Source organism: Antedon bifida, chromosome 3 (assembly GCF_963402885.1).
Source record: "Antedon bifida chromosome 3, ecAntBifi1.1, whole genome shotgun sequence".
In the NCBI taxonomy this organism is placed as follows: Eukaryota; Metazoa; Echinodermata; class Crinoidea; order Comatulida; family Antedonidae; genus Antedon; species Antedon bifida.
The window spans coordinates 1,096,949-1,109,634 of NC_136228.1; the positions used below are offsets into that span (position 1 = coordinate 1,096,949).

The 12,686-nt window shown below is 32.8% G+C and overlaps 2 protein-coding genes across 2 annotated transcripts; both read right to left on the reverse strand.

The window, feature by feature from the left end:
• Positions 1 to 823: 823 nt before the first annotated feature.
• On the reverse strand, positions 824 to 4,667 carry LOC144836773 (transmembrane emp24 domain-containing protein eca-like). Its single transcript, XM_078691624.1, has 4 exons — positions 4,479 to 4,667; positions 3,537 to 3,763; positions 2,842 to 2,988; positions 824 to 2,510 (listed from the first exon to the last, which is right to left on the reverse strand). Exons 1-4 carry the CDS (start codon positions 4,609 to 4,611, stop codon positions 2,361 to 2,363), a joined length of 657 nt encoding a protein of 218 aa, XP_078547750.1. The 5' UTR covers positions 4,612 to 4,667; the 3' UTR covers positions 824 to 2,360.
• A 2,769-nt stretch (positions 4,668 to 7,436) lies between these two features.
• Positions 7,437 to 12,516, reverse strand: LOC144838766 (charged multivesicular body protein 3-like). The gene is made up of 6 exons (XM_078694239.1): positions 12,397 to 12,516; positions 11,825 to 11,885; positions 11,266 to 11,445; positions 10,130 to 10,251; positions 9,587 to 9,701; positions 7,437 to 8,904 (listed from the first exon to the last, which is right to left on the reverse strand). The coding sequence occupies exons 1-6, from the start codon at positions 12,439 to 12,441 to the stop codon at positions 8,768 to 8,770; spliced, it is 660 nt and encodes a 219-aa protein (XP_078550365.1). The 5' UTR covers positions 12,442 to 12,516; the 3' UTR covers positions 7,437 to 8,767.
• Between the last annotated feature and the right edge of the window lie 170 nt (positions 12,517 to 12,686).

The window sequence follows — 12,686 nt, forward strand, 5'->3', positions numbered from 1 at the left end:
ACTAGCTTACAATCAGTGCTCTATCTACACCGTCAATCCTGATTTCCTGTTTCACTTTCTGATTCTAAAAATTATTAACGTCACAAAACCATGGAGGTATAAAATTAGAATTACCTCCGTGACAAAACTAACCACACAAACCGTGACCGTTAACAGAATTTGAAAGAGAATAACTTTAAAAGTAATTTGAAAAAAATTCATGTAAATATAATTTCTGAAAGCTGGTTTTATCAAAATTTATTTATGTGTAATTATTGTAGTGAAATGAAGGGCAACTAAAGCTCTGTCTACACCATCAAAATAGTTTGACAAAAAAGTGTGATGTGCCCAAATATGGTGGTGATATGCCCAAATATATATAGATATGACATCATTATGTGCATATATGGGCACATCACATTTTTTGTCATATAAAGTTTGATAGTGTAGACAGAGCCTAAGAAAACCAATGTCTTCATATTACTGTACACAGACTGGATGTATGTATTTTAGTTTGTAAATAATTGTTTACAGAGATAAAATAGGATGTAAATAATAAATAAATAATAATAAGGCCAACAGAATCGTATGATGAGGCCCGTCTTGACTCATGGGTGCTGTCCGATTTGAATCCCGATAAGACGAGTCGTCTTGTGATGGTATTGGCCGTAGTTTTTAGGTCGTCGGGAGAACATTAAACATGTTTAATTTTCGTCGGGCCTCGTCATACAATGCAATATGATGTGGCCTTAACAGATGATGATGTGCTACAGATAATGATGATGTATTTTTCAATCCACAACACAAATTGACAAAACAACTGAAAATAAAACAAGTTTCAATCTTATTTAAAGACTAGATTTTGTGTTAATCAACGAGATAGAAAAGTCACATTGAGAAGCTTACAAATGACAATACAACTATTATCTATACTCACAGAATTTAAAATTAAAACTAATGAAAATGGACAGCTGATAATTCTATTTTAATCAGATTTCTTGTGACATAAATATACAAATTAGATAACATTTAACTTTATTAAGGAGATTATTTTACCAACATCGAAAAAAATATATCAACATAAAGACCAAAGTGGTTTGAAATGCTTAAGGAAAAGTGTATAACCGTAATAGTCATACATCAATTGTATATTATTAAACACATATTTACATTCTTTTTGAATATATTTTGGTTAAATCTAATACAAATTATACGTTCTTTTAATTAAATTGTGATTACATATTTTAAAGGATTGAAAACTGTATTATTTCAAGAGCAATGTACTGTCCTTTATTATACATTGAAACAAGATTGAATTATTTCCTAAAAAATGATAACTACAATTAAATAATATAAAATATATGCGAGTATGTACTCTTGCTTTAAGGTTTAGCTAATTGCTAACACAGCAACAATGTCTCGCGATTCCTGACACATTGTCTGTGGTGCTTACAGTGTCTTTACTCATCAAATTAGGGAATTCCCCTTGTATTCTTAAGTCCAACTTAGACAGCAATGTATAACGAGGCCTAGGGAAACATCGCGACTCGTCGGTGCAGTCCGGGTCGAATCTCGATGAGATGAGAGTCGGAGTCGCCTTGCGTTAGCGTCGGGTCTATTTTTTAGGTTGTGGGAAGGACTTTGAACAGACTCGTCTGGCCTTGTCGTACGATGATGTCTGAGTTGGCCTTTGGTGTGCTGCAGAGTTCAAACCAGTTGGGGTGCAAACGAACCAAAAAAATAACGGCCATTAACATTTAAACATGAGAGCACAGTACGGTACAGTGAAACAGTGGTACAATAAATATAATGATCAACTTGAATTAATGTATATAGTAAAACGTGCTGGGAGAATCTATTCTAAAATGCAACACATAGATAATAAAGATTTGTAAATAATAGATTTATAACATAATACATTAACAAAATGCATTGTTTATGAATACTGTTAGGCCACTTGCAAGTATTCCTAATGGTAAACATTAGTCCAAAATATGCTGTTAAAGCCAATTTACACAGACAAGTGGTAATTGTAAGCGGAAACAAAATATAAAATCTATGTAATTGCTTATGACCATTTATACAAAACACGGAGCGGACAAGTGGTTTCCGCTCAGGATAGATTCAGATTCTCTGTAGGACAAGCACTATTGCTGACATTACCACTTGTCTGTGTAAATTGGCCTTTAGGGTGGAGTGCTTACATGGGTGAGTATGGTATATCAAATGCAACATTTGATATACCCTGTTGAAATAAGCAAAAGTAAATGGAAATTTGAAAATGTCAAGGCTATAAAGAGGCAGAAAAGAAAAAAATAAACACAATTTGCACTTAAAATTATAAAAAAAAAAAGGAATACAATGTCCAAGCTAAAAACAAACTACACAAGTTTCTTGGCTTCAAAGAAGCTCTTGAGATGCCTCATTTGCCAGAAGCCGGTAATGAGCAAAATACCAGTCTGTCCAAGGGACCACCATAGTACACGTTGGTTGGTGCTTTCACTGGTTTGTCGAAATCTCTCTTCACGATACTGAAATAAAAGAAGAGCAATTTTTAAAAATAATTTTTCTCAATACTTCTCACGCTTTCTGCTCAACAGACGCAGTAATGTAGTGCGTGGCTTCGTACGGGTGTATCAAATGGTCGATTGCAGTCACCATCTTATTGGTTCCTCTCCATGAATAACTTTTAAAACTGCTATAACATTCAGCCCTCTAATTAAAGCTCATTGGAACAAACTTACAGAAAATGATGGTAGGCCTCTTTTGGTTTTTCACAGGCTTTCAAGCACTTTGCTTTGATATATGTGGTTAACAAATCTTATTATTACATAAACTAACTAAATACAACATTAAACTTACTCTCTGATAATTCTGTTCTTTCTGAACTTGTTCAACCTGGTCTAACAGCTGGCGTATTCTTAGTTGTAACTCTGTCATCTTATCTTTTTCTTGAATTTGATTGTAATCGTTAGCATGTTCTCCTACCTCAATTTCAAGGTGTATCCTCTGCAAATAACAATCAAACAAATAGCATTTTAAGTATAAAAAACAACTTGTGCTCTTTCAATCGGTGTTTCAATGTTTGTTTTTTATTAGTACAGTATTATTTATCTGGTTGTTTTAGAGCATGGATGTAATTGTGCTGGACAGAGAGACCCACCTTAAGAGCCTTAATCCCAGTCTAAAACTGATCAAAGTCCTTGCATCCACCCTATTAACTATAGAAAACACTGGGTACTTGGAACTAATGTTTATATTACATTTTTTTCAGGTGAATTTTTAATCCAATTTTTGGTCAAATGTTTTAACAATTATTTTTTTAGTGGGACAATATATTTTTAACTGGAAAGTGTAATTCTTCAATATGTTTTAAAATATTTAAAGGTTTCAAATGTATTATAATGTTGTTAATATCATTATTATATTAAATGTTATACCTTTGCTTGTACTTGTACAGATACCTTTTTTGCATAATTGATGAATTTCATATTTATTGCCATTTAATTTTCAATAGATTCAATATTTTTTAAAGGTTTTTTTTGTCATGATCTTACCATTTTTCCACTGTTGAACATACCCCATTTGGTAGAATTAGAGTATAGACATATTAAGTGCTCTCCTGGTGTGTGAGATGTAAAAGTAAAACGTCCTTTGTCGCTATACACCTTAGATAATAAGACCTTGTCGTCAGGATCTTTGACCTCTACATGCATGCCAATACCAGGACTTGATGGTAGGAAGTCATTGATATTCTTATCATATAATTGGGTCTTGTAATTTCCTGTAATATAGACAATGAAGTAATTGTTAAATTGTTTACATGCACTTGAGTAACCCCTATCTAATTATAATAGCCGGGATATTACAATTATATCACAATTACAAACAAAATATTTGGTTGGTCATAATTTCCAGTTGACATGAACAAAGGATTAGAAATGGGATAGGCATCATATCTTGTGCAACAGAGGTCCTGACCAAAAGTACAAGGTGGTAGTGGGTACAGTATTATACATTACTGTATGATATGATGATACAATGTGGTTTACTAACTACTATTTTTTGGAGTTGAAGAACATTTAGAGGGTCATCATAGTTTGGTTGGTTGGGTTACTGATAGGACTTTTAGGTTGATTATTTATTTTAGAATAGAAGTTGAATATAAGGTTATATTAGCACCCTCCTACATCAGAAACCATCTCATTCACTTATCAATTATATTCATATAGGCCTACTGTATATCATCATTCATATCATTCATACTGCCCGTAATCAGAAACTTTATTTTAAAGAACAATTAAATTAATCATCAATCTGAAGGCCGGCATAGGCCTAGGTAGTTATGAGATGTTGTTGATGTTGTTCAATTGAGAAGCTAGGCCTAGGTTGATGACGTAGCACTTGTTATGCAGCTTCCTGTAGCTCCTTCTGCCGGGTTTAACAACACTCACACCGTTTACGTGGGCATATCGTACAGGCTTAGCCAACATACGTACCGATTACCATAGTTTCATCTGGAATTTCTTCAATAAAACATTTCTTTTCTGTTTCGCTTATATGAAAATATAAACCAGATATAGGTGAAATTACCAAAACGGTAAATAATATGCATTCTACAACTCCTTTCATGATTAAAACGTTGATTTTCACCACCAATATGCTTCCTATTTTTCGCACATTGGAATAAAAATGGTACCCAGAAAATCGAACACCGCCACCTATCTGTAACTATCAAAAAACCGTGTTATTTGTAAAATTATGCAAAATATTGCTTATAAAATCAGAATAAACCTGTTTATTGATTGCAATTTCTAATAAAATTTATTAAATCAAACAAAATAAATAAATAGCATTAAATATTAAGTTCAACATAAAAACTATAACAAAATACTATTTTTGTGTAAAAATAAAATCCAATCCAAATCCACTCAATTCTATACGTGGCCATAGCTTTGCCACGTCACTGATCTCTGATCCAATCGATTTTCGAATCATAGATAGACCAGAGAGGTATAAATTATTTATTATTTTTATACCTCCCTCCCTGGACAGACATCGTAGGCGCATCCGATTTTCACTATTCAAATAATAAAATAGATGATTAGCCTGTATTTATCAATATAGGATAAGAAGAAATAAATTACACCAATTGAATTAACCCAGTATCGGATTGGCAACGAGTAAAACTTTCGACAAAAATCATTAAAAATATTTTCTTACCATGGCATTGGAACACGCGAAAATATATCTAGTATATACAATTCCTTCACAATCTTTTGTACATTTCTCAGTTTATTTTATTTAATAAATAAGTTAATATTTGTCATGACAACACACTTTTTAAATATGTTGTATAAGTTGTTTTTCTGTCTAATTTTATTTATTATATAGTACTATAGGCCTCATTTAGACGTGCCTCTATATAAAAGAGATATGATAAAGTTCAGTTCAGACGGTTGAATTAAACGAATAACATCGGTTTTTTTTAAATATCATTATTATCGTAGCCGATATAAAAATTGTTGTAGGTAGTATTAACTCAATATACTAACTAATTTAAATACTAACTTACTCACTCGACTTAAACTTAATGCATGAATTATTATTATAGCGATGATTTACATTTATTATCATATGCATAATTATCATACGAGTAATTTTCTGATCAGGCACCGCCAAGTAGGCCCAATATCGGGAGGATTGAGTATAACCAGATGTGGTTTAATTGAAATTTCAACAATTAACAGACCTCTAGCCCTATGAGATGGTTTTATTCAATCAATTCATCAATTCCATTTCTTTTTATGCGAAATCATCAAAGAAAACAAAATCTACTATTATTATATTCAAATGGAAATAATGTACGAGTCTAAAGTTCTATTAAACTGGGAATATCACTACAGTACTAAATTTGGGCACATCACACTTTTTTTTATATAAAAGTGATAGTGTAGAGCCTAAACATATTTTGTTTCATCATGTGGACAAGAGGAATTAGCAGTCATAGGAGGAGCTACGTCCATGCTTTGCATGCAGACAAGCACCGCCTTCTTTTTATCGGGACCCGCCCCCAAAATGCCCTGGATGAAATGAGCCTAGTATATTTTGTTTTTTTACTTCAAAGAACACTGACAACAGTTAGAATAATCGCATTATGTTGTTGTGTAATCGGATCAGACGAATCGAGCGAGTAGCCTCATCATAATTCTTCAAAGTGGCCTACAGTAGGACTAAAGTATCATGTTGTGAAACTTTCGCGCGTTTAGGTTAACTCAACCATCCCGGATGGCTATACACCAATACAAATAAAATGAATTTAATACAATACATAGTATTCTTCTACAAGTAGATTAAAAAGATGGTTCCTCAGGAAAATTCCAAAGGTCGTATAATTGAGGCTCTTCTCATCGGTCGATAAGTATGATTCTCTTGGCACGTTAACGAAAGAATGATGTTGAGACTGACTTAACGTCCTTAATCGGATTTTGTTTCTATTATTCAAACATCAAATTACAGTACAAAACTAAATTGATTATTTTCTTCTTAATTAATCACCTTATGTAATGTATGTAACCTTAAAAGCATCTTCGCGCCTTTTTAACAGTCGGGATAAATTAAGCGCGCATTTTTAATTGTATGTCTATACCTGTACCTTAATATACATTGCATCTTCGCGCCTTTTTAACAGTAGGGGATAAATTAAGCGCGCATTTTTAATTGTATGTCTATAACTGTACTTTAATATACTTTGCATCTTCGCGCCTTTTTAACAGTAGGGGATAAATATTGAGCGCGCATTTTTAATTGTATGTCTATACCTGTAACCTAATAATACATTGCACCTTTGCGCCGTTAGAATAGCAAAGTATCAAGGATCGGAAGACGGCGTCGTGTGAATGTAGCTTTAATGTGTCCCCGGATGACGTGTTCGCACAGTATTCAATCCCTGAATGAAAAATTGGCAATATATAGTCCTGGACGTATCCAACCTAAAACCATCTTATCCCTTAATGTAAAAGACCAATAAAAGTCCTAGTTAAAGTTCCTAGATATTTCTATTGGGTTCAATATTATATAGGCGTAACTACCCCTTTAAAAACGAAAATACAATTTTGTTGTTAAGTACAAAACGATGTCACAAATACGCTCGTTATACAGTAATAGTAACACAGAACGTATTTAACCGCTACGGAACTTAGACCTACTATACAATTTTATTTAGAGTTTATGATCAATTTGATAAATAAATTAGCAAATATTGATTAAACAAAGATGATATAGACCAAAACTACAAACGTATAACGTTAGTATATTATGATAGGCCTAATGGATTCCAAAAAAAGAATAAAAATAAAGACGTAAAAACTGTTCAGAATATTGAAACTCCCCCACCCAGCAAAATAACTCTAATACGAATATAAAATGAAAAGAACCAACACTCCCAGTGATATGCAGAATAAACAATATATTTGTCATAGTTATACAACCTATAATGTATTTTCTTTCATTTGTTCACACATCAATGTTTTAACCTGATCAAGTTTGGTTCACACTAGGACGCAAATCACAAGTAATTTGACCAATCATAAGCGATGGATCATCCGAACTGTCGCTTTTGATTGGTCAACCCACTTGTGTTGCGCGTACACCCTTACGTTGTGTCCAAGTGGGAACCAAGCTTTATTTGTTCAACTGACGTAAAAATACACAATTTGGAGTTGTAACTTCTGTCCACACTACCATATGAGTTCATAAAAATCTATATAAATATTGAAATACTTCAGTTAAATATTGTATCTGTAAATAAATACAATAAAACATTTCACTAAGTGATATTATAAAATCATTTAATATAAATTAATGAGTTTTCCTTAACATTATATTTCAATATAATAATCTGTTTATCATATGAAATCTTGTGTCAAATATTTAAATTTATAAAATTATTTTATATATACAATATAGGGAACTATACTACGAGCAATTAATGTTACAACATTCGTAACCATGAATATTTAAAAAAAAATATTTGTGAACAAATAATAAAAGGAGAAAAGAAAAAAATGTCTTGACCTAGATATTAATTTGCTATTAGGAATTCACATAACTGTTTTTTTTTTGGTTTATGGAAAGGAAAAAAAAATGTGAAAAAAATCATTCACATTACAAGTACAGGATGTAAACGAAACTTTTTTAGGGCTACTAGACCCTAATTTCTGTAGCACAAAAAGTAAGCAGAAAAAAGGGGGCAGTATGGTGTTGAGATAGAGCAAAAATAGATTTACCAACAAAAAATAAGTTAAGTTAAGTATACTCCAAATATACTTAAAATGCTAAACATCATAGCTTACAGTGGGCATACCATGATACAATTAAAAGGGAGACAGACTTTACAATGACCCCTTTAACTAGCCCATAGCTTTTCAATGGTTTGTCTCTTACCCAGTTGTGTGTACCTCCCCAGAAACATACTACAATAGAACTCCTCTTTTGGGACACCAATACAACCCTATTAAGGGGACATTTTCAATTGGGGCAACATACTATGTTTAAATATCATACAAATATTAAGGATGCGTTCTACTTTATGAAATTTAGACCAGCAAATAATCAAGTTTCCAGTGAAACACTTCCAGTAACTCTAAGAAATGTTACGAAGGACACAAATTAAAAGTAGAGGATTTACAAAAAATAAAAATTAATTTAGATATTGAGTAGTCCGTTACAGCGCAACCATTTCTGACTGACAGCATAAAGAAAAAAAGCATTATGAATTGATAGAATTCTAACTCCGTAATGCTTCTAATCTTGCTTGCATTTCATCTAAATCTTCTGTTTCATCCTCACTTTCAACGCCTCCAACAGCGCCCTCTGGCTCGGGTAGTGTATCGTTTACAGCTCCAGGTGCTTCTCCTAATTTACCTGAAGTGGAAAAAAGCAACATTTATAAAAAACTACATGCATTTTAATTTGATGATTTTAAAACCACAACACTCTTCTTTCTTTAACACTATAGGAAACATTTATACGGGGTAATTAAGGTGACAGTAGTACTCCTCCTTTTGAACACCTTATTCAGAGGACAACCCTATCCAGGGGATTCTGTTCAGAAGACACTTTGCTGTGAAATGAATGAGGACAAGCCTATCCAGGGGATTCTGTTCAGAAGACACTTTGCTGTGAAATGAATGAGGACAACCCTATCCAGGGGATTCTGTTCAGAAGACACTTTGCTGTGAAATGAATGAGGACAACCCTATCCAGGGGATTCTGTTCAGAAGACACTTTGCTGTGAAATGAATGAGGACAACCCTATCCAGGGGATTCTGTTCAGAAGACACTTTGCTGTGAAATGAATGAGGACAACCCTATCCAGGGGATTCTGTTCAGAAGACACTTTGCTGTGAAATGAATGAGGACAACCCTATCCAGGGGATTCTGTTCAGAAGACACTTTGCTGTGAAATGAATGAGGGGAAAACTCCTATTAATTTGGGTCCCTTTAATAATGGTTCTACCATATTCCATAATCCATTGATTTCTTCTTTGTTCTCATTCATTTTACTTTTCATCCACCTATCTGTATCAATCATTCATCCACTAACCTGCTGTAATTTCAAATAGAACTTTGTCGATCTCCTCTTGTGCAGCATCCTCCAGTTCATCCTGATCTTCTAAACTTTCAAAAGTATCTTCTATCATCTCTTCAATGATTCCAGCCTAACATCACAAACATAAAGACAAATTCCTTCCATTGTTAAATTATATTAAAGCTACGTTCACACTGAGTCCAAATTCTGGTCTGGTGACCAGTTAAAAAAATCATGAAAAATGGGTGTAATGATAATAAGAATGGATCTGTTCACACCAAGGCAATCTAACAACTTTGAAAATCAGTCAAGCATTTAGGGGCGGAGATGTTTCGAAACTAGAGGTAAACTTTTGATCTTGTCACTTAAAATTCCGTACAAAATGTATGTGTTTGGACCAAGGCGCAAACAAGTTTATCCATCCAGCCTCAGTGCGAACATACCTATGTAAATACATGTGAAACTATTCTCCAAATGTTTTTTTTTTTTTCCGGAAAGCTTCTTTTCCTCTTCTCAGATTTAATTACTGTGTGAACAAGCAAAACATTATGACTATACCTTCATCATTTCTTTTGACATCTCTGTCATGACACTCTGGATTTCACCTATTCTACAAAGTGACTGCATAGATTTCATAACTTCAGCACTTTTCTCTAATGCCCCAGACATCCGCACCATAGCTGTAAATAATCAAACAACGCTGTTTTCTTTAAAATCAAAAAATATATATTTAGATGTAAAGGAATTAACCATTAGTGAATGTATTCATTATCCTTTACCTGATATGTTTTTTTATCCTGTAAATATGTTTTTAAATTAATAACTAGTCAATCATTTTTTAATTAAATTGTTTGTATAAATATATATATTTTGTTTGTGTTATTTATATTATTTACGTGTTTAATGCAATACTTTGTAATGTTTAGATTATTTATTTTAGATTAAAAAAGGATCCCAATGGAAATAAGCTAATTTATTTATTTAGTTTTCTTTCCCTAGGGTCGCCCTCTCAGTAATTAAATAAAAACTGCTTTTCCGAGGGGCCCTGCGACACATTTTAACATAAAAATATAATTTTAAAACAACTTAAACTAAACTAAAACGCTCTTTTTGGGCTATCCCTGGAAAATCTGTTATACATGTTTTTATTTGAAAGGTCAGTAAATTATGTTATCACTTTGTATGTATTTTTATGATTTTATGATTTATTTTATGATTTTCCTTCCTTTCTCTGTTCACAAGATATATATTGTTTAACTATTAAAGGTAGGATACACCATATGATTCCAAAGGGAAATAAAGTGTGGTTGAGAATGTCTGGATGCTCGGTTGTTTTACTACAATCATCTCCTGGAGAAACAGGCACACAAATATATACACAAGATATTCTATAATAAACACAATTTGGGAGTGGTGAGTTGTAATTTTGTTAAGAAAAAGCCTGACAGTATTTGAACCCATGACCTAGGGATATCCAAAGTCAAGCTTCTTAATGACCAAATTGTATGAAGAAAAAAAAAATCACATTTAACTAAGATAAACTTTGCCTTGCCTTGAAGTTAAGTATAGTCTAATAGAATTTTGACAGTATAACTAAAGATACAGCACACTGTACTGTCTACAGAATAATCCCAATGTCACTATGAAGACTGGGTCTTTAATACTTTTCTACCACATTTACAAATCTAGCTTACCTAGCTGATTTTTCATCTGCATGTCGACTGAATTCAGTTGTGCTTTTGAGGTGTGTAAACGTGTCACTGCTTTCTTTGAGCCTACTATTTCTTTAGCTAAAACCGTACATACATCTTTATGTCCCTTCTTTGCAGCATCTTTTAATGATCGTTTGACCTTCGCTTCTTCTCTTTTTATTGCTTAAAATAAAACATAAAAATATTTAAACAATTTTAATTTTACTATTTTTTATTATCATGTGACAGTCACAATCAGATAAAATATAAATAAATTGTTGGTAAACTTCAACATTATTATTATCTAAATTATATAGTTGGACTAGCACGATGTTTGGCAGAAAATATCATTTATTTATTTTTTGAGGGTTAAGTTTTGAGGGTATATGTAGATATATTTGCATTTTAAAAATGTTGTTGCCACTGTTGGCACTGTTCATTTCGACCGCCGTAAGTACATTTCAAAAGAAATCCCTCTAGGAAATGGTGAGAAAGAAACGATGGTAAGAAAAGTTGGTTTATGGTAACCGGAATGATCAGACAGCAATGATCCATAACATACCCATTATCTGCCTATCAAGGACCCTCTGCTGTTTTCGTAACGACGACGACCATTGTCTCACCTTAATAAATGAAAAGAAGTTTGAACAAAAATAGGTCCACTAATCGGCTGAAAATAATGCTAATCATTAACAACTTTTTAAAGACATTTTTAAATTGTAACAAAAAATTAAAAAAATCATTTTAAAATTTTAGTTTTACTTTTGACACCTGTCATTTCTAATTCATCTTACTTTAATTATATTTTATATTTCGAAGTGTAAGGTGGTACTGTACAAAAATGCATTATGATTATAAAATATTACATTAAACAAAATAATACAAAACTCATATGTAGTCCTAGACTAGGCTAGAACTACACCACACTCAAATTACTGAGTGTACTACCCTAGGCCTAGCTAGTACTCCTAGTAGGGCGAAGATGAGCAGGGAAGTCAGTCAGGAAACGACGATATTGCCCCAAACAAGGCCTGCTAGGTAGTATGCCTAGCTAGCTAGGGCCTAGGCCATAAACATTAGCCTAACTAAACCTATGTATAACCTTTGATAATATTTACGGCATGAATATTTTACTTGTTCTTTTGGATCCTTCTGGGGTGTCTTTCCAAAAAGACCCATAGCTTAAAAAACGGTTTCTTTTACGAAAAATCACACCAAAAACAAACCAGCAGCGATGACACAACAACACAACTTTGATGACTAATCGCGTTAACAATGCATCAGAATAATTAAAAACGCGTTTACCATTGTAAAAAACAACCAGACAACACTGCGGGGTCAGCGGTTCTTCGAAATTACCGTAAACATGCGCCCTCAATGTGCTTTCCATATAAAAATATACGGTTAATGGTTGATTAGGCTTG